The 24,661-nt window shown below is 60.8% G+C and overlaps 2 protein-coding genes across 5 annotated transcripts; one reads left to right on the top strand and one right to left on the bottom strand.

Annotated features, from left to right (window-relative positions):
* Nucleotides 1–714: 714 nt before the first annotated feature.
* Nucleotides 715–17,918, bottom strand: RGS19 (regulator of G protein signaling 19). 4 transcript variants are annotated; one of them, XM_027813641.2, is made up of 7 exons: nt 8,660–8,821; nt 6,569–6,663; nt 5,799–5,941; nt 5,487–5,623; nt 3,350–3,424; nt 2,055–2,289; nt 715–1,241 (listed from the first exon to the last, which is right to left on the bottom strand). In XM_027813641.2, the coding sequence occupies exons 4-7, from the start codon at nt 5,585–5,587 to the stop codon at nt 1,053–1,055; spliced, it is 600 nt and encodes a 199-aa protein (XP_027669442.1). In that variant the 5' UTR covers nt 5,588–5,623; nt 5,799–5,941; nt 6,569–6,663; nt 8,660–8,821; the 3' UTR covers nt 715–1,052. The 4 variants fall into 4 exon arrangements, with proteins under 4 accessions (XP_027669442.1, XP_055577741.1, XP_005444927.1 ...); XM_055721766.1 differs by lacking the exons at nt 6,569–6,663; nt 8,660–8,821 and adding an exon at nt 17,760–17,918; XM_005444870.4 differs by lacking the exon at nt 6,569–6,663.
* On the top strand, nt 14,885–23,841 carry LOC129736949 (collagen alpha-1(I) chain-like). The gene is made up of 2 exons (XM_055722551.1): nt 14,885–14,941; nt 19,356–23,841. Exons 1-2 carry the CDS (start codon nt 14,885–14,887, stop codon nt 20,343–20,345), a joined length of 1,047 nt encoding a protein of 348 aa, XP_055578526.1. The 3' UTR covers nt 20,346–23,841.
* The last annotated feature ends 820 nt before the right edge of the window (nt 23,842–24,661 follow it).

Here is a 24,661-nt window from a genome sequence, read left to right as displayed (position 1 = left end):
TGGACGCTATTGATCTTCCCTGTGATGTTTCCCATCCTGTGTGGAGCCCTGCCTGGCTGCTCCCAAGGGAGCCAGGGCAGACCCCTGGGCTCGCAGCAGGGCAGGCGGGGGCCAGCTGGGAGCCTCCCCTTTCAGTGGTCCCAGTGCCTGTGCGTCTCTGCGGGGGGGGGGGGGGGGGGGGGAATAATAAATACCTGCACGTGTGTTTTCCCCTTCCCTGAGGTCTGTGAACTGAGGATGCAGCTGCTTTGGGGTGACCAGCATGTGGTGTCTCAGGGTGGGCACGTGCGATGGGGGCTGATGGAGGAGGCAGCTGTAGGGTACCTGCTCCCACCCTCTGAGCACATTCTGGTGGCCCCACGGGCCCCTCCTGAGGCCCTGGGGGGGGGGGCTGCCCCCCAGATCCACTGGGAATGCAAACAGGCTGCAGCGCTGTGCCCTGCCCCCTGGGCTGCTTCAAACAGGCGGAGCGATGTAAACTTGACAAGTTTTTATATGTACAGAGACGCTTGTCAAACCCCCCCTCCCACCCCTCGAGTCCCCCAATAAAAGCCAACAAAAAAAGCATTTAAAATAGAGTAAAAAAAAAAAACAAACCAACAACCAACCAACAAAAAAACCCAACAACAATCGACCTTCCCCCCACCCCAAAAAAACCCCAACCCAGTCCCCAACTGGGTCTCAGGTGGGAAACGGGGACAGGTCGTGTCCCCAGGTGTGGCAGAGATGGGATAAAGTGACCTCTTCAAAACGGGGTGCAGGGGGAGCCAGGCCCCGGGCGCTCTCCCGCGCGCTCCCCCGGCTCGCTCCGGCCAGCGGCGGGGACGGGGCTGGGGTTCAGTAGTACGAGCCGGCCTGGGCTGTGCTGCCGCAGTGGCACCAGCCCCAGGGACAGTCCTGGAGGGTGGTCCAGAAACCGGGGTGATGGTTCATAGGTAAAAAGCTAAAAACTGGGTGGGGGGGCTGGCAGGGAGGGCACTGGAAGGGAGGCGACACCAAGCCCTCCCTGGCCACCATGTCCCCACTGGCATCCCCACAGCTGGCGGGCACCCTTAGGACTCCGAGGAGGAGTGGGAGACGCTCTGGAGCAGCGATTTGTATATGGCAGAGTTCAGGAAGCGAGGGTAGGAGTCTCTGTGCATGAGCGTGTAGATCTGGAGCTGAGCATCGTCGAAGGTGTGCGAGGACGGCTCCTGCATCTTCCGGTTGATGACCTCCCGCACCCGCGAGTCCAGGCTCACCTGGGCAGCAGGGAGAGAAACGGGGGGGTTGAGGGACCCCCGATGACAAGCCCCCAGCCCTGGCACCCACCCCTGCGCAAGCTCTAACGGGAAAACGGGGTATCGGTGTGGCACCGCGGGCCAGACATGGGGAGACCACGGTGTGCTCTGCCCCGGGGTGTTGGCACCCCACTCCAGGTCCTCCCCACATCCCCTTGCTGGGCACAGGAGGGGGGCTGGGCTGCCCCCACCCTGGGGATACTGTGAGCTGGTCGGTCTCTTCTCCCAGTGAAGGGACAAGAGGAAACGGCCTCGGATTGCACCAGGGGAGGTTCAGGTTGGATATTAGGACAAATTCCTTCACCGAAAGGGTGGCCGAGCGCTGGAACAGGCTGCCCAGGGACCTGGCGGAGTCACCACCCCTGGGGGGGTTTAAAAAACATGTAGATGTGGCACTTGGGGACATGGGTTAGTGGTGGGCTGGGCAGTGCTGGGTTAACGGTTGGACTGGACGATCTCCCAGGTCTTTTCCAACCCAGCCCAGTCTGTGTCTCCTCGGCCCACTGGTGCCCTCGTGAGGTTTTGGTCCTGCAGCACAACCTGGCCCACGGTCCCGCTGCCGGCTGTGGCCCAGGGCTTCTGGGGGGCCGGGGGTGCCCTCCCCACCGCGGTGCACAACCACAAAGCAAACCCATTACCTGCCAAGCTCATCCCCGACCACCCACCCTGTCCCCTAACGGCCGCAGGGCTGTGGCGGCAGCTGGGACGGAGCCCTCTCCCAAGGACACCCCCATCCCAGCCCCATTTTAGCCGCCTAAAGGCTCTGCCCCCTACCTCCTTGGGCGAGAGGATGGAGATGTAGTCCTCGTAGATCATCCTGGCCTTCTCGTCGATGGTGTGCTTGTTGCACTCGGTTTTGAGCTCCTCGCACGCCAGCCAGAAGAGCATGTTCTCCTCGCTGTACTCAGTCCGCAAGAACTCCCGGAAGACGTTGCGACCCGCCGGGCTCTTCATCAGCTTGTCGAAGGACTGTGCCCAGCCCCGCACCTCCTCCGGCGTGGGCTTGGCGCTGCCCGTCCCGGCGGGGAAGGCAAGGGGACAGCGTTACGGCTGGCCCGGGAGGGCTGCGGGCTCCCGGCTCGGTCCCTCCCCGCATGGCTCGGCCGTGCTCATCCCTGCTCCCATCCCAGGGGGACCGTGCCCGCACGCATCCCCCCTGCTCACGCCGAGGCTGCTCCTGCTGGGGCTCCGCTTTATCACGGAGGCTTTTGGAGGTCGCTCGTGGGGTCCATCCCGGCTCCGCTCGGCCGGGCTGGAGCGGGGGCTTGCTTGCAGCTGCGTTTCCCAAGCTGAGACGTATTTTGGTACCCAGAAGGGAACAAAAGCCCTTGCAGAGCAGCAGCTCCCAGCCGGCTGAGGAGAGACTGACATCAGCCCGTCATCCCTCACAGCTGCAGGAGAGAGGGAGGGAGGGAGGCTGCTCCCCAGCAAATACTTATTACCTGCTAAAGCAGGGCAGGAGCAGTCATTATCAGTAGCTAATTAGCACATCTGCCCCCTAACCCTGCTGTGCCAGGTGCTGAACAGAGCACACACAGCTGGGCTGCGTGTGAGGGCTCATGCTCATCCCCTGAGGACCGGGTGCTCAGTACAGAGCACCCCTGGAGCAGGGTGCCTGCCTGCTCCGCTCCTCCCCAAGTGTAGATATACAGTACATTTACACTGCTGCTGCCTCTGCTTCTTTTGCAGTGCTGAGCCTGCAGAACAACCCATCCCATCCTCTCCCTGCGGCTGTGAGGTGCTCTTGGCCATGGGTGTAAAGGGCAGGATGAGGCTCTGCCCTTGGGATGTGGCCTGAAAGATGCTGAGGTTCTTGTGTGCCTCAGTTTCCCTTTGCAAGGGCCCCAGAAAGGGGCTGCAGCCTGTGGCTCCAGGCTCCCTGTTTCTTGGTGGGAACCAGGAACCCCCCGCCCGGAGTCCGGGTGCCCTGATCCTGCTCCCCGTGTGTGCACCAGCGGGCATGATGGAGGGCTGGGTGCCATGGAGGGTGGCAGCAGGGACCATGCCATGCCATGCTGTGCCATGCCGCTTCCCCACCTCTGCCCCTGCAGTACCGCCCCTGCCCTCACCACGCTTCACAGTTTGGGATGGTCTCCAGTTTGGTCTCCCGGGATGCCCTCCATGCTTGCTCCCGGTCCTCGTTCCTAACGGGGAGATGGAAAGGTAGTCAGGGGCGCTGGGGACACCCCCCAGACCCCCACCTGGACTCCCCGACTGGTCCTGGCTACCGAATCTCTCCCGTGGGCACCAGCACATCCCACACCCGTCTGCTCCCCAGCACCCTGCCCGCCCCGGCAGCACCCCGGCTCCCTTGTGCAATTTGGCTGTCACTGTGCGAGGGTGTTTCGGGTGTTTCCTGCGGTTGGGCACAGGCGCAGCCTGGCCCCCCTCCACCGCCTGGCACATGTGCCAGGGTCCTGCTGGAGCGGCCACAGGGCACCACCACTGTGAACCACCATGAATAAACACCAATTCATAAATAAATGGGGGTGGCTGTGGCCATGGGGGCTCAGCACCGTGGTGTGCTCAGCCCCCGTGTCTCGTTATCACGGGCTCCAGCCGGTGATAGCTCCAGCTCGCTCAGGAGGCCGGTGGCTGCGTTAGATGGAGGAAGGCAAAGAGATGGACCCTGCACCCCCGGGACACCCCAGCACTGCTCCAGCCTGGAGGCAGGGCGTGGGATGAAGGTGCCAGTGTCCCCTGTCCCCGCCCCGTCCCTTGCCCCAGGGGTGCTGGTGGCACAAGGGGAGAGCAGCCTCCAGCCAACTTCCCTCGAGCCCCTGAATTTCGGCGCCCGGTGCCACCCACAGCCCTTCCTGCTTGCGACACCATCCCTCGCCACCCGCACAAGATTCAGTGTGCAAACTCCTGCCCCAGCGGCAGGGGCGGCCGGGGTGGGCAAAGCTGCGGGCACGTCCCTGGCACGCCTGAGCCCCAGCACGGCTGGCATGGGTCACTGCTTGCTCCGGGAGCGGGGTACAGCGGGGATTGCTGCCCCATCTCTGCTCACGGGCTCTTGCGGCAATGGAGGAGGGACACGGGGAAGGGTCACCCTGCCCACAGCCAAATGCCACCCAGCCTGGGGTGGTGGCCAGGAGGGAGCTGATCAGGGCAGGCTGTGAAGGGAGCTGCTTGCTGTCCTCGCTGCCTTGAAAATGTGAGGAAACGAGATGGGATCAGGCGAGACGGGGCCCCAGGGGCACAGTGGGGGTTTGCCTGGGGCTGGCATCGGTGCTGGGGCCGCGCTGTGGGGCTCCGCTCCAAGCTTGGTGCTCTCAGTGCCCGTAAAGCCCAAAGCTGCTGCAAAGCCCAAAGGCACCAGCAATCTCAGAGCGGGCAGATGCTGAGGATGCAGCAGAGCAGATGGCCTGTCCAAAATCTGGGCTATCCAGAGACAAAGGAGCTGGGGATCCTCAGAGAGGACAGGAGGTGCAGCCGCAGGCAAACGGCTGGTTACATCCTTGGCTTTGGGCAGTGCTGGGAGGCCGGGGCTGGACTCTGCACCTGCAGCTCCAAGGCAGAGCTGCCCGGGAGGGCTCCCATGGAGGGCGGCCATCCACCTCGGGCAGGACTCTCCAGCCGCATGAAAGCAGCTCCCCCCACGCAGCCCAGCGGGGACATCCAGCCCAGGAGAGCCACTGGTGCAGTGCCAGAGGGGGCTTCCCGGTGCCGCTGCCTTCTCTACATATTTTAAAAGATCTGGCCGATGGGCAGGAGTCATGGTGCACTGAGGCTCAGCTCGGGCTCACCAGGCTCCATGGGGGCAGAGCACCACGCCACAGCACCACTGATGCCCATCCGCTCCAAAACACCATTTACACCCTTTCCAACCACGACACCCATTTTGCTCTCAACTCCTGCCCCAACGCAAGCACACAAGCAGCTCAGAGGCTCAGCCCAGTGAGCGGACCCGGCTCTACCCCAGCTGCCATCCTACTGCCTGTGCCACAGGCTGCACCAAAGGGAGCCCTCAGGGCTGGGGGCTGCTGCGGGACCCCCACTCCCTCCAACCTGGGTGCCTGTTCAGGCAGCAGCTGTGTCCAAGCGCTTGGCACTGCACACAGCACAGGGGACCAGCAACACGTGGGCAACCCTTGCATCCCCCCTGGATGCTCCCATGGACCCCCAAATATCATACGATGCGGTGGGTGGGTGACGCTCATGGCCCTGCGGGAGCCTTGGGCTGGGGCGGGCGGTGGGACGTACCATGAGCAACTGCAGCAGCAGCACCAGCAGAAGCAGCAGGCGTTGGGGCGGTGGTTGCTGGTGGGTTGCACCGTTGTCGGAGAAGTCTCATGCCGGGACATCGGAAGGGGTGTCTCTGCGGACGCGGGTCCTGCGTACTGAAAGGCAGGAGGGCAGGGCGCGGGTGAACGAGCTGCCGGTGCTTATCCCCCACCATCTGCAAGCACCCGGAGGTAACCGAGAGACCCCAGCGCCACGACTGGAGGTGATTTAGTTTGGGTCCCCGCTTTCTGCCCCGGCCACCAGCCCGTCCTGAGATGGTCACCACCTCACCTGCGTCCCAGCCTCATACACGGTGGACGGGGTTGGGTCGTGCTCTGGGGGCTCTTCTGCTGCTCTCTGCTCCTCCCAGCCCGTGGGTGAGCCGTGCCGCCGAGACCCCCCAGCTAACGTCCCCGCCGCCTCCTCGATGGAGCCTGTGGGGAGGGACAGGGGTGGCACCGCGTTACCTTTGCAGTGGGACCCTCCGGCTTTGAGAGGCTCTGGGGGGCTGCTCCACGCTGGGAAAAGCCCTTTGCAGGTGGCAAGCTGGGGCATGGCAGGCAGGCAGAAAGCGTGCAAGAAAAGGAAGTGAGAAGGAAAGGAGGAGGGGAAACAGGGTGGCAGATGCTCTGCCAGCCCCACGCTTTGCCCGGGACCCCCTCCCACACTTTGGCAAGTGGTGCTTGAGCCCTGCAGGCGCAGCAGGCCCGGGCAGGGACTCAGCACCAGCTTGGCATGCCCCTGGCCATGCCCTGCGCTGTGAGGAAGTGCGACCAGACCCCCCTGGCGCGTTCCGGCCAGGGATGGGGAAGTCGGAGTCGCTCCACGGCATCATGTGAGTGGAAGGAAACAGGGTGGGGAGTTCTCACAGCTCCCGGCACCAAACCAAAACTCACCCTGTGCCAAGTGTTGGCTGAGCCCAGTGCTCTGCACCGCTGCTGCAGAACGGTCCCCCTGCGCCCACAGGCCTGTCTGTCCCCATCTGTCCCTGCCTGCACCATTGGCCCAGCACGCAGCAGGGATGCTCCTGGGCAGGAGTGGTGCCAGGGCTCAGCACCCACCTCCGCACAGGTAGGGGTAAGGATGTGGTCACGGCCGGCTCTGCCTCCCTGTCCCCGGCTGAGGGCAATGGGCAGCAATCACGGTCATTCCCCTGCTGGAAGGAACAGGAGCAGGGGGCAGCAGGCAGGGACAGCCCCCGGCCACCTCAGCCCCAGCATCCCTGTCTCCAGCTGCCCCAGGTCTCAACACCTCAGGTCTGAGTCCTGCTGTGGACTCAGCAAGGGGGACAGAGCCAGGGTGCAGGTCCCAGCTGGGGACAAGGCTGTCCCCAGAGCCCCCCGTGAGCCCATGGCCACACCTGTGGGTGCAGCCCTCCAGCCCCGGCACGGCCATCGCCCAGCAGCGCCTTCTGTGAGCTCCTTGCCTGGGCCCTTGCAAACCTCCGGCTGGCTCCCATCGCTCCCACAGGAACGAAAAAGGAGAGAGCTTGCATTTCGCTCCCAATTGTCCCTATTTATAGCCCCGATGCTGGCAGGATGGCTGTGACCTTGTCACCCGCCTCAGCAGCAGGCTCCAATCCCTCTCCCACCCACCGCCCTCAGGCCCATTTAACCCCCGGCTTTTTTCCCTTTCCTTTGCTTCCCCCGTCCGTCCTCCCCTCCCGGTGCCCACTCTTCCCCCTGCCCACCCACGGCGACATCCCAGTGCTGAGCCCCGAGCCCCACCGTGCCGGAGCTGCTGGGGGGCTGCAGCCTCACAGTGGGGCGGGGGGAGCCGGGCTCCGGGCACGGCTCCCAGCGGGGCTCCAGCGCTAATTACAGCAACCGGTGACGAGGCTGTGGGAATGGGGCGAGCAGGAGGAAAACCTGAAAGCTGGGAAAAGCTTGCAGCCTCCCAGCCCAGCCCGAAGCAAAGGCAGCGACGGGAGCAGGTGGATGGGGGGTGGCTGAGGGACAGCGCGGGGACAGTGTGTGGCATTGCTCCGGGGGACCCCCAGGCACTTCGCTCCTGCGGCTGGTGCTTGACCTTGGCCAGAGCAGACTTGCAAGCAGCTCAGCCAAACACCTCAGAGAGGCAGCGGGACACAGCAGCACCCCCAGCCAGGAGCACCCCTTCCCCGTGCCCACTGGGTGCACTCAGCACCCGGCCAGGAGGCAGGATCAGCTTGTTGCCCATCCCGGGTGCTGTGGCACCCACCTAGGGCTATCTCGGCTGTGTGGGCTGCACCAAGGGAGACAGGGAGGAGAAGGGGGGTGAGGGGCTGCAAAGGGCCCCCCAGCCCCAGCACTGAAGGGCAATGCTGGTGTGCGGCCGACTGGCACGCAAAGGCAACGCCAGCCCACTCCGGATCGGCACCCAAGGGCAATGCCATCACGCTCTGGATGCTCAGAGCCCGTTTCCCAGCCACGTGCACCCCTTAGCACCCCATCCCACCACACCAGCGGGGGTCATGTGCCGTGGGGCTGCTTCTGGCTGCCCTGGGGCTGGGAACTGCAGCCAGGGCCGGCGGATAAGGAAGTGCCAGCAGGCAGCAGAGCCTACAAGTGCCGGAGGGAAGGTGAGGGCGCGCACGCAAGGCCGTGAAAAGAGGAAGGATGACAGAAAGGGGACGTTTCCCCAGCAGAGAGAAAAGACGCCCCAAAAGCCACCCTCGCCCAAATACTGTGAGCTCCCTGAGCCCCCCCGTGAGCCTTTGCCTGATGGCTGCAGTACCTGGCCTGGGACTCCCCACATGCTGGGTGTCCCCAGGTCAGGCCAGCTCACGTGCCTGTGATGTCCCCACTGAGCATGGCACTGCCCCATCCTCCCCCCAGATAGAGAGGGGACTCCCCATGCAGTGGGAGCCATAGCATCAGGGCGCCCACGCAGGCAAAACCAAGGTGATGTCAAACACCAGCTGTGGGGATGACGCCCCTCCACACGCACCCCACCTTCCCCAAGTGCCCCAGCTGGGGACGATGCCCTGAGCCACATGGCACCCCCCTCCAGCCACCCCTGCCTCTGCCAAGTGGGGCACAAACCAGCGCCCACCCTGGTGCGGGGGCACCCCCAGCACAGCCTGCCCCGAGCCCCCGAGGTGCCCAGCCGGCCCTGTGCTGTGGGTGGGGGGACGCAGGGCCCGGCAGGAGCTGCCGGTGGCCCGTCCGTACCTGTAGCCTGGCCATCATGCGGCGGCGGAAGCCGGCCAGGGTGACCCCGGCCGGCTCAGGGGGTGCGCGGCATCACCGGAACTGCCGGCTCTGAGGGCAGGGTGACAGGAGAGAAAAGAAGAGAGAAAGAGAAAAGAAAAGCGGCTGTACACATCCTCTCACAGGAAAGGGAGTGGTAAGGGAAGTGGCAAACTCAACCGAAGAGTTCAGGCCTTTTTTGGGAAAGCCCCGGCAGGGCCTGGCTCTCCTGACCGCTCCGCCGCAGGGCTGGCCACCCCGGCAGGGCAGGAGCAGGGCAGAGCGAGTCCAGCTGGCAGCGCAGCCCGGTGGTCCTGCCCCTTCCCACCCCTCAGACGGAGCCAGCAGCCGCCGCAGACATGATGGCAGCTGAGCCGGGGCTCCCCGGCCAGGAATGGCACCAACCACGGCGCTGGCTGCAGCTGGGCATCTCAGAGACCTCCTGGGCATCCCTGGGACAACCCATGGCCAGGGAAGCGGCTTTGCCGAGGAGCGATGGGCAGAATACGTCCCCAGGGTGGACACGGGCTGTCCCCAGGGTGGGCATGGGCTGGATGCTGGCACTCAGCTGACACCGCTTCAAAGTGCCGGTGCTTTCCGCCACGCTGTACCCCAGACATCCCGGGGGCTCCGGCGCTGCCCACGGGGCGAGGATGCCGGCAGCGAGGGAAGGGGCCGGTGCCCGAGGGTGGGCTGAGTCAGAGCCTCCCGCGGTGCCTCCCGGCACCGTCCCTGCCACGCGGGGATGTGCCAGCCTGCCTGCCGTGTAGAGCGAAGCCCAGCTCCCTTGGCCAAGAGTGACTCACGAAGTTGTTTGGTTTTTTTCCTCTTCAGGGGAAAAAAAAAAGAAGAGAGAAAGAGAAATCAGATGCCCAACCTCCGTTCCCTTGATTAAATTTGCCCTCGGCACCACTGCGGGTGCAGGGGGCTCCAGCCTGGCACCACCCCAGCCACCAACACCAGTTTGTGGTCTCTGCTGGCGGCTGCCCTCTCACACGGGCTCACTGCAGGTGGAAAAGGGGAGAAAAGGGGAGAAAGAGGGAGGAGGGATGCCGGCACCCCCTGCACACTCCCCTGGGGCCACAGGGGTGGGCCAGGCGCCCGGCTGTGGCATGTGCCCGTTATCAGCCTGGCCCAGTGCCCTGCTCGGCTCAGCCACTTCCCTCCCTTCCCCGGGGACACCGAGCTGTTATCTCCTCTCTTCCCAACATGGCACAGCCCGGCACCCAACAACCAACACTGTCACCATCCCCAACCCCGCCCCGTCTGGAGCAACCCCCCCCAGAAGTCACCCTCCACTTCAGCGGCTCCTTTTCCTGCCGGCACCCACCGCGCCGTCGCTGCTGTCCTCACAGGCACTCAGCGGGGCTCCGTACCTCTGGTCACCTGAACCGCATTCACTTCCCAAGTGTTTTTCTAGGATTCCCTTTGCCACTGCCAGGCAGGGCCAGCTCCAAGGGCTAGAGGCTGCCAGGATGCGGCCACGCTCCCACGGGGTGCCCAGCACCCCCGGCTTGCCAGCCTCGGGGCACCCCCTGGCTTTGAGGATATTTTTATTCCTCAGCCACGGTACGAGCCCTCCAGCCCGGGAGAGACCTTCCCTGCCTATTTTATGGGTCAAAACCAGGAGGGCAGATGTGCTGCTCACCGCCGACCCCGGCGGGGATTGCTCAGCGGGGGCGATGCACCAGCCTCCTGTGGTGCCGGCAGAGACACCGTCCCCGGCCAAGCTGCTGGCACGGGTGACCCCTGACACGTGCCAGTGACGCCTTGGAGGGGAGCGGCGCCACATCTGGCCCCTCGCCGTGCCTCAGGGGAGCTGCAAGATGCCCATCACCTGCAAGACCGGCCACGCTGGATCAATGCAAGCAGCGCCTGGCCGCCTGCACACCGCTGCTGGATTCTCCAGTGTCTAATAAGGGTTCAGCCCAGCCTGCAGCTTCCCCGCCTCCTCCCTGCCTTTCCCCCAGGAAGGACCCAGCACCTCCGGCCTCTGCCAAATTTGGCTGAAACCAGCCACTGAGTGCAACAAGACGCAGGCTGACCCCGCCGGCACCGGGGGGATGACGGGGTGCCAGCACCCCCGGGCCCCCCTCTGCCGGGGTTACTCCGTGGGCAGCCGCCGCCACCGCCGAGCCCCACAGCTGCCACCGCCCCCGCCGCCTGCCCCAGCCACCTGCCAGGCACAGGAAGTTTTAGGTGCTATTTTTAGACCTGGCTTTTCCCCCCGCCGCTCCCTTTAGCAATCTATTAAAAAAGACTGAAGAGGTGAGGCTGAGCCCCCCAGCTGTGCCAGGACAGGACTAGGCTGACCCCGATGCTACCGGCACAGAGGTGCCAGCCATCCCAGCCACCGGACAGGTTGGGTTCCCCACGTCCCACCGGGACGAGAGGGTGGCGATGCCCACGTGGCTGCATCCCGGCTGCGTCCCCGCTGCCCTGCCCAGCACCTGCTGCTGCTAACACCGGCAGATGTGCTCACGCATGTGGCAGAGGAGGCGGCGGTGGCGGCGAGCGGATGCCTTTGGGGGAACTCCTCTGCCTGGCAGTGATTTTTCTGCCATCCCCTGAGACTGGAAAGGCTGGTCCTGGCAATGGGAACTGGGAGATGCTGCAGCGTGTCCCAACACCTCCCTGGTCCTTCGCACCACAAGGGCTGACAGCCCCATGGGCACCTCTCCCGCCGCGATGAGGACAATGCTGGGGTCCTTTTCCAGACCAGCCACCTCCTCTGCTCCCTGCCCATCACCTCGCCCATAGCCGGGGTATATTTCTATGCCAAGCATCCTCCAAACCAAATCCCACCGCAAACTCTCACAGAAGGACCACAAGAACCACTCCAGCAGCTGCTGCCAAGAAGCGAGTGGACCCGTGACTGTCCCGGCATGGCCACCACGGGCTGCCAGGCAGCACAACGGGCACAGTGTGGCTGGCACCCACCCCTCCGGCCCTGGCTCTTGCACTGAAACAGAGTTAATTATTTCACAGCATAAAAATAGCACCCGCGACAATCAGCTGGGGGATTTAATAAGGCAAGCCCTGACAATTACGTTTCTGTTAGTAGAGGTATTGCGGCGTTGTTAAGGCAGACTCCTGTTAAGCATTTGGTAATGATCCATGTGAAAGGAGAAGAAAGATCACAGTAATCAATACTCAGTAGGGGCTAAACCGCACGGACGGAGCCTGGTGGCTGATGGAAGGGAAGAGGAAAGGGTGGGATACGGCACTGGCGTGGCCCAGGTGGGAGCTGAGCCAGGTGGCAGGGTGCTCCTGGTCCACAGTGTCCTGCCAGCCCAGGACCTGCTTGTCCCCATCCCAGCACATGCCAATGAGGGCAGCACTGTGTCCCCCCAGGGAGCACAGGGCAGAAGAGGGGGTGTTAGTGGTAATTTGGTGGATGGGGATGCTAGGAGGACCGAGGATAAGAAGACAAAGAATTGCCCCTTCTGAGGAAACGAGGCACCAGGCAGAGAATCAACCCGGGACTGGGATGAAAAGGAGAGATCCTGCATCACAGGGAAACACTGGATCAGAGGGATCACTTACCGCGGCTTCGAGCACTCCCTGCCGCAGCCAAGATGCGATTTTCTCCTCAGCCCCGGCACGAGCCCACACCCCACCGGCTGCATCCGGAGACCCACGCCAGCACGGGAGCCGCTGGCCGGGCACAGGGAGGTCTGGGAGCCTGCGCCAGCATGGGCAGGCGGTGGGTCCGGCCACGCCAGGGACAGGTCTGGCCCTGCTCCCCAGCCACGCTCCCTGCCCAAGGGCTGGCCCCGCACCCATTGATGTGGGCAGGGCAGGGCTGAGCCTGGCAGCCGGCTCAACCAGCGGCGGGACCGGCCGGGCCAGGGCTACACCAGCACCACGGCTGGGGACAAGGGGGCCCACCCCACAAATGCTGCACCCTGGGGACATTTGCCCACTGTGGTTTATTCACCTGTGGGCCCCGCTGCCTGCACGCTGCCAGCCCTGATGGATGCCTTTTGAGGTCTGGCTTCAGGCAGATGTCACACCTTGCTGGTGAGCATCCAGGGCTGGGTGGGATGTTCTCCCCGGCCCCAGAGCCAGTGCCACCACAGGTCCCTGGGCCAGAGCTTGCAGAGCTGAGCTTTTGCTTGTACCAGTAAAACTTCATCCCACATCAGAGTTTCGTCCTGTGTCGAAACAGTGAGGGACTGCAGAAGGCGTCCCCCAGGAGACTGTCCTGCAGGCGAATACCCGGGGCAAGGGGGATTTGGTGACCTGATGTCCTGTCCCAGCTCTGGAGCACCCCAAGGGACATAGGTGATCCCTGTGCTGCAGTCACAGCACCCTCACCGGCGCCAGGGCAGTAGCGATGCTCTGCCCTGCCGCAGCTGGGACAAGGGACAGGGAGCTCTGTGAGCAACTCGTGTCCTCCAAGACTGGCCGCGCCAGTTATTTAAAAACCGACCAAAGGGGAAGAAGGACGGCAAGATTCAGCTCGGCCACCCCTGGGGAGGAGCTGGCAGCGCGGGGAGGAAGGAAGCCCTGTCACCCTGAGTGGCCCCTGTGCCAGCGGTGGCCCCCGACCCCAGGGCAGTGCCAGGCAGCTGCTGCATCCCGCTCCAGCTGCCAGACAGGGCTGTGGGAGGCGGCCGGGGCAGCAGGAGCCTGGCCATGGGGGATGCCCATCACAAGCACTCTGGGCTCAGATCGCAGCAGCGGCCCTCGCTGGGGATCTCACTGAGATCCCCCGTGTGACAGGCCACGGCGATGCCCTTCACCGAGCCCCCGGGATGCTGCAGGGCTTGGCTGTACCGTCAGAGGACACAGGAGCTCGCCTGCCACTGCTGTCACGGCAATACATCTCCCTGTTCCCAAATCCCCTTTGTGAACTTTCTCCTCGTGGTGAAACTCACACCAGGCTCACAGGCAGCATCTTTCCTTGGGGATTTTGCTTTTCAAGGCTAGCCTGAAGCTTTCCCTTCCTTTTCCGGGGTTCCTGCCTGCTAATGCCAATATGTACCTGTTTGCTCTTCTCCTGCCCTTTGCACTGAAATGCTGCTTGGGCATTTGCCTTCTGTCGGAGGAAACTGCTTAAGCCCCGGTTGGGTTCGTGCCTGCAGGAGGGGGAGCAATCAAAAACCCCAAACCCTTAACCCCAAACCCTTTGCTGGCTGCCTGACCCCCTACACTGAACTAGCAGCAACCCCAGTTGTGGGAGCGGGCTGCCAGTGCACCCACAGCCTGTCCCTGCACCCAGAGCCACGGCCACGTGTGGGGACATCGGGGGCTCCGCTTCCCCTGTGCCCGTCCTGTTGCTGCCCTAGAGCCTCCGTGGCATTTCTGCCTCTGGCATGGGCAAGTGCTGACAAGCAAGGCTGGAGCTTGGCAAAGCTGGGCCCCCAGACCCAGCAGTCTTCACAAAGAGCCCTCAGAAGGTCAACTGAGGCTGTTTCCAAGCGGTTAGAGAACTGGAAGGGTGGCTTGTTATAAAACTCTACCGTACATTTTCCTGCTGTCAGGAAACCCCCTTTTTTCCATGTCTTAAGACAAATGTTAAAGCTGAACCCCAAAGGACCTTGTGGTTGTTTTTATTGCTGCTGCTGCTCCACCCTCCCCCCAGTAAATCTCTGTTTCCATGAAATGGCCAAAGGCAGGAGGTTTTGCAGGGCGAGTGAGCAGCAGAACACTCCCTGCCTCTCCTGGTAAACTCATCCAGGATGGCCGAGGTCCCACGGACCTGGAGGAGCTGGTGTGGTGGGCTGGGGCATCAACCTCCGTGCCCACCCCAGGGGAGCCTGGGGAGGGGAGAAGACACACATGGCAGGTCTATGTCACCCGTCCCCTCCGAAGAAGGAACCCAGTGGATTCCCAGCCAAAAATAACAGAAATAAAGTAATTCTCCGTGCTCCCAGAGCATGCTTTCGCAGAAGGGTTGATCAAAACTCAGGGGTTGCTGCCTTGTTTTACACGGTGTTCTGGATCCAGCAAAAGCCAGGATTTTGATTTCACCATAGTTTTACCCCAAAGCTACCCACCGGTTCCCGTGTCCCCAGGTCCCTGGCAGCACCTGGGCAGGCTGGGGGGCTGTGCAGGGGACTCACCCCACAGCTCGGGGGCTGGCACGGCCCCAGCTCAGCAGCGGGCCGGCAGCTCCTGCAGAGCATGCACAGCTGGATTTAAGATGTTTGATTCCTACAAAAAGTTATGGGTGTCCTGAAACTCGGGGAGAGCCAGACGATGGAGTTACCTGCCGCAAACAGCGCTGTGGCTCAATGCTACCGTCGCACAGCCACGGTAAGAATTTGGGACTTTCTGCAGGTCACCCTCCCTGTGCTGCATGAGGTGAACCCATGGTGAAGCATCTGGGGAAAGTAATGGGCTGAGCGAGCCCAGCACTGATGGAAACAAGCTGGAGGAGACTCGTGTGGTGCTGGTGCAGGATGGTATGAAAAGAGAGATGCCTGTGGGGTGGGATGTCCGTTCCCTGAGCTGGCCGGGACAGGGGCAGTGATGGCCATGGCAGAGCAGCTCCTGCTCTGCGACGGGGTTGCTGGAGCCCTTGTGAGCCAGTGAGTTCAGTTTCTTCCCCTCTTATGCCACGGAAGATGTTAGACACTCTTCCCCCATCCCGTCCTCCCCAGGGGCGAAAACCATGTTGTTACACACCGGGGGACTAAAATAAGTGGTTATAATGGCCAGTATCTTCTCTTCCCCTCAAATTACGAGGTGTTATGAAACAATGTATATAAACAACCAGCTTTAGATCCACCCCTCAACAGCTTTTGTAATGGAAATGCAGGGAGAGATGTGCAGAGACAAATAAGGAACTGAGTAATAGGAAGTCTCGGCGAAGGCCGTGGGCACCCGGAAGCCGCTGTTATTCCAGGCAAGAGCCCGAAGTGCCGAACCCCGAGAAGCGCGTGGCACAGCGGCACAAAGGTGGCGATGCCTGCTGGCCTCGCTCTGCCGTGGCTGCTCTACTTTTGGGGTGCTCAGGCATGGCCTGGGGGTTGGTGCAAGAAACCGGCCCGAAGAGCAGGAGGAGCTGGAAGGGAAAGGCAGGGCACCCTGTGGGATGGCTCACAAGCATGGCTCTTGCCTCCTCTTGGGCTGACTTTCCAAAAGAATTTTATCCACTGGATAAAAATTTGGAAAAAAAGAGGAAAGTCACAGCAGCTTGAGCTCATGCTCTGCAGAGATCGAGGAGCAACACCGCAGCTGCTTTGCTACTCCAGACCTGTTGCTCACAGGGAAGAAGAGCCCAGAGCACGGAGCTCACCTGCCCCCTTTGCACAAGCCCAGTTGAAACTTCAGATGCTGTAGCCCAAGTCCAGCCTAAAAGTGAGACTACAACCAAAGATAAGCAAAGATGGGAGAGGATGCGCTTCAGGAGGCAGCAGAGACGCACTGCTCCCGCACGTTGGGCAGACTCAGCATTAATTACTCTGCCAAGGTATTTTTCCCCCTTACCCTCTCTGGGTTTGAATTGCATGATCTGATTATCTGCCTTCGGTTCCTCCTTTTTTTTAATAACAATATCAAAATGGGCACCCGCACCCTGATTGAGGTATATTCATGTCACTAAATTTCTGTTTCTCCACTATAATCTTATGAGGTGGAGTTTGTTTAATTGCTGAAGAACACGACTGTATTTTGATTAGCGGCTTGAGTCATTTGTGGGGAAGGGCTGACGCAGAGGAGCTAAAATCCTTGTAGGGAAATCTGATGTGGAGCTCTCCCTTGGGAGATATTCTGAAATATGTGCCCACTGGGGTAACCCGTTTTCCCAAAGAAAACTATATCCACCAGGCCAGCAAACGCCATGGGCTCCACTCATCCAGCGTGACACGGGACGAGCGTCTCTATCGACGGGGATGGTGGAGACGCATCCAGAGGGGAATGAACTCCCCTTGAAGCAGGGAAATCCCTCCCACTCAGTTAACACTTTTTGTTTAGTTTCTTAAATAAGGCCATGGATCTGCGCCAGAGCAGCCTCATGGAAGCGGCGGGGAGAGGGAGCTTCCCAGGGGAACCTCTCCATGCCTGGGGATGCACAATGATCCACACGCGGAGCAGCTCCGGCGGCTGCGTCTGGCCCAATCCATCTCTCGGCCAAGTCGCGGCATCCTGCGACGCTGCCCACGTGATGGGCTTGTGTTGGGTGACAGTTGGATGTCAGCCCCTACGGGGGACAGCTGCGTCCCGGACACCACCGAGCCAGGTCCCACCACCCAACCCTTTGGCCAAGCTGCTGCTGGAGACCCATCGGGGACCGGAGCCCACGGTGTCCCTGACCTCAGCCAACCCCCCCCAGACCCACTGCTCCCCGCTGCCCCGGCCAGGTCAGGGCTCCCGATCGCTCCTGCTCCCCGCATCGAGGCATGGCACCCCCTGCATGGGGGGGCACGGGGAGTGAGCCTGCCTGCCCCAGCCGGTGCCTGGATGCTCAGCGCTGCCCTGGTACCCACCTGTGGGTGAAGGGAGAGCAGGGGCAGCCCTGGGCAGGGGAGGCCTCCGGGGCGGGGGGGGGGAGATCCTCCCTGCAAGCTCCCCCCCAGGGCTGGGCAAGCCCCAGTGCAGCCGGCCCTGCAGCTGGAGGGTGCCCCCTCCTTCCCCCTCCATCCTCCTCCTCCTCGCAGGAGCCCTGCCCTCCCCCGGGGTGATGCGCTGGGGAGGTCCCCCTCCCTGCTCGGCGCTCGGGGTTCCCCCGCCCCGCCGCCGGGTCCCCACGGAGCATCCCGCTGCCCTCCCCCCGCTCCCCCCAGCCCTCGCACACGGGGGCTGGTGCCAGGCGGCGGCCGGACGCACGGACGCACGGACAGAGCCCGCTCCATCAATCCCCGGCGCTCCGCGGTGCTCTGTGCGTGGCGGGGGGGGGCGGGGGGGGGGGGGGCGGGCAGCGTGCGAAAGGGAGGATGCCCGGGGCCGGGGGCGCATGCAGAGGGGAGCGTGCAAAGGTGGTGGTGGGGAGCGTGCAGAGCGGGGTCCGCCCGGGGGAGCGGGGAGGGAGGCTGGGCTGGGCACCGGGCGGGGAGGGGGCGATGGGCCCGTGCGTGTCCCCCCGGCATCCCGCGGGCGGCGGCGGCCCCGGGCCGGGGCGCCGGGTACTCACGGGCCGGGCATCCGCGCCGCCGCCGCCGTGCAGCGCCGTCCGCTGCCCCCGCCCCGCCGCCCCCGGCCGCCGCCTCTGCGCTGCCTCCGGGCTGGGCACCGGGGGAGAGGGAGCGGCAGCGGGAGCGGAGCGGAGCGGCGCGGCTGCACTGCGCACGCGTCCCCCGGCCCCTGCGATTGACTTCCTAAAGCAATTGCAGCTTTGGCACTTCCTCACGTCAAAACACACACACACACGCACACACACACCCGGCGCCCAGCATGGGCACCCAGTACCCGCACCCTGCACCAGCACCGTGCTCCCAGTGCTGGCACCCTGCGCCAGCGCCATGCGCCCAGTACTGGCACCCACTACCAGCACTTTGCACCCAGTGCTACACCCTGCACCAGCACCGTGCTCCCAGTACTGCACCCTGCACCAGCACCATGCGCCCAGTACTGGCACCCACTACCAGCAATGCACCCAGTACTGCACCCTGCACCAGCGCTGTGCGCCGGCACCATGCACCCAGCACCGGCACCCTGCACCAACATCCAGTATCACCACTTTGTACCCAATACTGGCACCCCACACCTGCACTCAGTACCCGCTACTGGCACCTTGCACCAGCCGTATGCACCCAGTACTGGCACCCTGCACCGGCTCTGGAGGTCCCCTCTGTCCCTGGGGGGTCCTCACCCACCCCAGGGCGTGGGGCTGGGCTGCCCAGGCGCTGCCCCCGGGGCCGCTTTCCAGCTGAGATTCCCTGCCCAGGAGCAGCTTTCCCTAAATCAGTGGTTTCTCTGCTTTTTTTTTTTTTTTTTTTCCTTAAAAGGGGGATTATGCATCACTAAAAATAAAGGTTGATAAAACTTTGGGAGAGAAAGGAGGCATAAAAATTTCATGATCTTGCCAGCCAGGGAAATTATCCCACTTTATTATTTAAAACCTCATTAAAAACCATTTCCCTGGGAGAGACAATGATCAAACCACGGTCTATTTCAATCCTCGAGACGTGCACTCTGCTGCGTGGGGAAGGCGGTTAAAATAGGCCCCTACACGTGACTGCTCCGCTGCTGACACCAACGCGACCCCTGCCCCTGTGAGCAGCACCTCCAGCCTGAGCCCCCCACCTCCCGCCTGAGCCTCTCACCTCCAGCCTTAGCCCCCCACCTCCAGCCTGAGCCCCCCAGCCCCTGCGTGCAGACTGCATGGCACCCACTGCGCCTCCCTGCTCTGCCCATACTCTGGATTTTCTTCTTTTTACCCCACCAGCTCACTCCGGTGGGAGCTACGGAGCGCTTGCCCAGGGATGGCCGGCCCAAGGACCTCTGTGGCTGGAGCAGGAGCCTTCCTCCCATTGCAACTATTCCTAATCTGAGGAGGAGCACCGGTGTGGAACCGTGCTGCCAGCCTGCTCCCTCCTGCCGTGTGCCCGGGCCACCGGCCCTGGGTTGGCCTTAGCGCTTCATTTAACTGGAAGCTCACAAGTGCCTGTAAGGGCTCCCACACCTCCAGGAACCGCTCTGTAGTGTGTCTGGGATTTTTAGAAATCCCCGTGAACATTTTGGCTTGTGAGTCCTTGTGATTCTCCAGCTAGTCTGTCCCTCCGGGTAGTGGAAGAAGCCTAAGTGGTTTAAAAGAAGGCAGTTTTTTGAAAAGTGTGGATTGGGAGAAAATGTTTGGAGCTCCCAAACCACCTGCGAAGTAGTGCTGGGTGAACAGCCAGGCTCAGCAGCTCCCAGTGCTCCCAGTGCCACAGCTCGGCCCAGGCGCCTCCTCTTTAGATACACACGCAGCAGGGCGGGGGACGCATCGCTTCTAGCAGTTGCAGACGCTCCGGTGTCAGCCAGGACCCCGCTCCGGGCCGCCGTGGCCTTTGGGGACCTGCTGGCCCCAGCGCCAGCCGGGGCTGCGGGGGCGGGCGGGGGCGCGACCCCCGGCGGGTCGCAGCGTCCAGCCGCGCTCCGGCCGGCTCTGCGCTGGGTGCTGGCAGCGGGTGGCAGAGCGGGGGGACACGGGGACGCCCCCCGCCCTGTGCCGCTCCCGCAGCTGCCACGCACCCCCCGCCGCCTCCCCCGCCCCGGCGGGTCCCGGCCCCGCGCCCCCAGCTGCAGTAGCGGGGCCCGCCCGCAGGTGCCGCCCGACTCCGCCGGCAGCGCCTCGGCGGGGGCCCGGCCCGGCGCCCACGGCCCGGCTGGGTACCCACGGCCCCCCGGGCACCCCTGCGCACCCCCGGCCTCACGGCACCCCCGGGTACGCCCGGCCTCCCGGCACCCCGGCCCGGCTGGGCACCCCCGGCCTCCTGGGCACCCCCGGACCCCGGGCACCCCCGGCCCCCCGGGCACCCCCGCGCCCCCGGGCACCCCCGCGCCCCCGGGCATCCCCGGCCCGCGGGGAGGAGGGCACTGTGCGGGTCGGCCGGGCAAAGGGTGCAGACACCCCGCGTGTGGCACAGCAGCTGCAGCCCGGGGGCGCTTGAGCAGCTGGGGCACCATCCTGGGAGGTGCTGGTGCTGCGTCTGTTTGGGACACGATAGGTTTCTCCGAAGGGAGAGTGCGCACCCCGAAAGTGGAGAGCCGGGCTTTCGGTGGGTATTCTGGCTAATTTTCTGATGGGCGGAGGTGGCCACTGCCTGGAGAGCGCGGGCAGCGGGGAGCGGGGAGCATGGCACAAAGCAGCACCCGCAAAGCTTGTTTTCCTCCTCAAGAACTCCAATAACTCCAGGCGGGACGCTAGGGAGCAGGAAGCCTCTGGATGAGTGTCTGAGAGGAGTCAGGCTGTGTCAGGACTATGATAGAGCCAGGCTCCCAATGGGCCTGCAAGGGACCATCTGATGACAAAATCCCATCACCGGTTGCACGATGCCCACCTCCAGAGCACGCCAGCACCGGCCTCCCTGGAGTGGCAGCGTGGGCTGATTCCTCCCAGGGTGTTTCCAGCTTGCGTGCTCCTTTGAGAGGCTGGCAGGTCATGAAACTGGATGTGTGAAGGCTGCGGAGATGTTTTCCTGTAAAAAAGCCTCTTCCTCCCACCACCTACCTGGGCCTTTGAAAGCTTTCCAAGCAGCAGAGTGTAGTTTGACTGGAGTGACCAAAAGAGATGCACCTGGGACTGGGAGCTCTGCGGAGGCAATGGGGCTTGAGCTACTACAGCCCAAGTGGGAGTTACAGGAGAAGCGGCTCCTCGCTGTCACCCCACAGAAAGCGCTTGTCAGGGCCCAGATGGTAAAGGCCGCGTTCATCCTGTCCCTGAATATGTAGCTCCTGTCTCCTGAGGGCAGCCCAAGGACAGGAGGAGATGCCACCTCACAGGTGGTGTGTTCAAAGACCTGGCACATGCAGGTGCAGGAGGCAGAGCTGCCCTGGGGACCAGCCCTGCTCCAGGGTGTAAATCCACCCTGTGTGTCCTAGTCACAGAGCTGTCTTTGCTGAATACCTGGTTTAAGCTGTGCAGTCCCATCACACCTAATTTATTCCCTTTTGATGAATACCTGGGTACCCTTTACAGCCTTTTTTATTCTTTTAAGGCCCCAGAGCTGCCCAGGGAATGTCAGAGCCACATTTCACATACTACTCCATACATTAGCTATCATGTAGCTAAGTCCCCGTGACTGCTCCCATGCTGACTTAAGAGTCATTCTGGCTGGGGCCATGTTTTTCCCACAGGGGCCTGAAGTGTCAAAATCGTCTCTCCTGTACTCAAGCTTGAAGATAAAGCAACAACTTAAAGTTCTGGAGTGTGGCTCTCTGCAGGTTGTACAGCAAAGTTTAAAAGGGAATTCTGCACTACCAGGAGCAACACAACTATAAATTCTATCACATTTAGGGGGAAAAGGGTGGATTAGTTTGATTTCCTAATGTAACAGAGCTTATGTAATCACATTGTATATCAGCGTACTCATATTCTTCCAAATTCTTCTCTTTAAAAACTTATTACCCCTTTGGACAGTTTTATCGAAAACTGAGAGAGGTATAAAGCTCAGTTCCTACATTTGCAAACAGCTAGGTTGAGAATGACTCTGCCTGGGCTGCAACTGTGAGAAAGACCAACACATGCTGTCAGACCTTATTAGACACCAGAGAATCCACACAGATCTGACATTTGATTCATGCCCTAACTGTGGGAAAAGCTTCAGTCAGAGTTTGTGCCCTCTCAGGCACCCAGGTCAGTCCCCCAGGAGACGCCAGCCTGCTGAAAGCCAGACTCGGCAGATTCTGCAGCTCCCAGAGCTGTTTGTTTGCTTTTCAGTGCCAAGCTGGGAGGGGGCAGGCAGGGAGAAGGAGCTTAGCAGAAGTCTTAGCCAAAAGGATGCTGGTGTTCGAGGATGGGACTAGGAGCGGTGCAGGCACTGCAGCCCCAAAGGCTGCCACTGGCATTGTAGAGATGTCCTCCTTGAAAGAATCACTGCAAATTATCTGCTCTGCTGCCAGGCGGTACAGGCTGACAGGGCCTTGGGGGCACTAACCCATATTCCCACCGCAGTTTTCATCTGAGCCTCTCAGTGACGTACAGACTTTCTCTCAAACTCTCATCACTGTTTGAGAAACGGCTGAACAGTTGTTATGAAGGATGTCAGAAGTTGGAACTGGTGACAATAAGGACAAAAGTGAGGTGGCTGGACTCTTCTGGTTACTTTTGGTTGAAATCAAGGAAGGCAGAGGAGATCTGGACCACTGTGCCCTTTCCTTGACCACAAGACGGACAGTGAAAAAGGTTGGATCAAATCCAGTCTGTTCCAACCTATGCTGTGATAGTTCAAAAGCATCTCTGACTTTTTAAAATGTAGGAGGAGTTGAAAGACACTCTGGAGAACTTCCATCTGTAAAAACGGGCACAGTTTGGTCTGGTCTCTGTACAAAAGTCCACACGCAGGTGGAACAGCTCCTGCAGGTATGTTGGAGAACTAGTGGAAAGTCTCTGCTCTTTGGCTGCAGGGGGAAGGTGATGTAGATGACAGAGACAGAAAAAGTGTATTTGAGGGGAAGGTTTGAGAAGTCAAGTGTCTATAGCAAAAAATACTTTGCATCAGAGGGGAAGGTAAAGATATTCTTTGCTGTGTAATCTAGCCCGAGAACTATATTCTCTGATTTTTATTCTACTTGCATTAAAAGCCTCTTCCATCGCTTATTCATCTCTAAATTGTTTTGTAGACACAGTCCATTAGAAACCTGCTCTGTTGAATAGCAAAGTAATGAATCTTTGTGCTTCCATTTTCCCCATCTGAACTGGAAAGTGTTTTTCTCACACAATCTCAGTCTTGAGCAGTAATAACAAAACCACAACTTCTGTTGCAGTTCTTTATTTGCAGGTTGTATTCCTCTGTAGACACATCTAAACACAAGTGTACATGACCTGCTCGTGACAAGACAGCAGAAAATTATGGTTATGACTGTGTGAACAAATACCGTTCTGATATTTCTGTTTTAATGCAGCAAGGTCCACGATTCGCTGTCAGGAAAACCTGCTCATGACTGTGAGGTTTCTCACTTGCAGGCTAAACTGAGAACTCCTATATGCAGAACAAGAACCTTTGTATATGATTTTTGGTTTAACACTGTACAATCCCTATTTCTAGTTGATCAGGTGACACTGAAATGGATAAAGCTTCAATTATGTCCCGACTTACGTGTTTTCAATTTCAGAGCAAACACAATCAAGTTGAAGGATTTACATTTACACGTACTTCTTCCATTAGCAAGATCCTGGGCTAAGTCATGTGGCCAACCCGCCTGTTCCTCTAGCGCTTGCACACTGCAGGCACTGAAGGCCCATCTACCGTAGCTGAAGCTGTTAGATGGGTTGGGGAACAATTTATTTAACTTAGTAGCTGAAACGTCAGGCTATTCCAGGTCCTCCATCCTGATTCATCAGCTGTCTTCAATTATTCTAAAGAGTTCCTCAAAGTTTCAGGGTCTTCTAATAAATATTCTACCTCTTTCATCTTCTAGTCTTGCCTTTCTATGACTCCATTGTAACACAAAAGTGGTGTGAGATGGAGTAAAGGAGAGCAGGGTGCTGCGCACTGAGGGAACGTTGGCTCAGATGCTATTTCTCAAGCTATATCTCGATGTTAGATTCTCCTCAGTCGAGGGGAATATAGATGCTTCCTCACTTTCCCCTTTCTGTAATGGATGTGGGACAGAGGGAAGGTATTATTTGACATCCCTGCACTCTTCAGATGTTTTTCATTACAGAAGTAAAAGTGTCAAAAATAAGAGCTTCCACCCTGCCTTAAAGTTCTTGGTTCAGTGTGGGAGGCACTGTTTCTGAAGGGAAAGGGTTTATTTTTTCTCAGTCTTGAATCAATCTCGGCTTTCCCTGCTGTGCCTGCTGGAGGAGGAGGGGAGGGTTGGCAGGCTTGTGTGTGAGGATTCATTTCCTCCAGGTCACCAACCAACCATCAGATAGCACTAGGGTTCAGCTGCCATGAGCCCCAACTGAATTTGACCCAGAGGCTCTGCACAAGATGCCTGCCAGCCAGGGTGCCTTGGGGACGCTCCCCTGCCCTGCTGCTTGTAGCAAACCCCCCCGTCTGCTTCTCCTGCTGGGAATGGGTGTTAGGAGAGGTCAGAGACTCTCTGGTCTGAGCCCTGTTGGAGCTCCTCACTTTCTATTTTCCAAGACCTGTGCTAGGGACAGACTTAAAAGTATCCCTAGAACAAATTGACTGAGGCATCCTCCTTCTGACATGCTCCTGGGATAAGATGAAGCGAGCTGTTTGCTCCCTCCCCAGCCCCTTTTCCTGGTGACACAGATATAGGCCATGCAGCTCTTCCTCTGTTTTGGCAAAGGGAGGGGCAGTTTCCTGTTTTTATACAGAAATTAGATTGATCCAGGATGCCTTTGTGCTTCTGCTGGTCCTGATGCCTGCAAAGGGGCTAACCGTGTGTGTACGCAGGCTCTGTGGCTTTTACTGCAGC

The sequence above is a fragment of the Falco cherrug genome, chromosome 10, assembly GCF_023634085.1.
Source record: "Falco cherrug isolate bFalChe1 chromosome 10, bFalChe1.pri, whole genome shotgun sequence".
NCBI lineage: Eukaryota > Metazoa > Chordata > Aves > Falconiformes > Falconidae > Falco > Falco cherrug.
This window is presented reverse-complemented; position numbering and strand designations above follow the sequence as displayed.

Excerpts from the sequence above, each read along its gene's own strand:
- RGS19 (XM_055721766.1), bottom strand. The coding sequence starts at position 5,587 with ATGTCCCGGCATGAGACTTCTCCGACAACGGTGCAACCCACCAGCAAC. Across the intron at positions 3,425-5,486 it reads TGCTGCTGCAGTTGCTCATG|GAACGAGGACCGGGAGCAAG; the intron begins GTACGTCCCACC and ends TCTCCCCGTTAG. Across the intron at positions 2,290-3,349 it reads ATCCCAAACTGTGAAGCGTG|CGCCAAGCCCACGCCGGAGG; the intron begins GTGAGGGCAGGG and ends CGGGACGGGCAG.
- LOC129736949 (XM_055722551.1), top strand. The coding sequence starts at position 14,885 with ATGGAGTTACCTGCCGCAAACAGCGCTGTGGCTCAATGCTACCGTCGC. Across the intron at positions 14,942-19,355 it reads GCTACCGTCGCACAGCCACG|TGGAAGAAGCCTAAGTGGTT; the intron begins GTAAGAATTTGG and ends CCCTCCGGGTAG.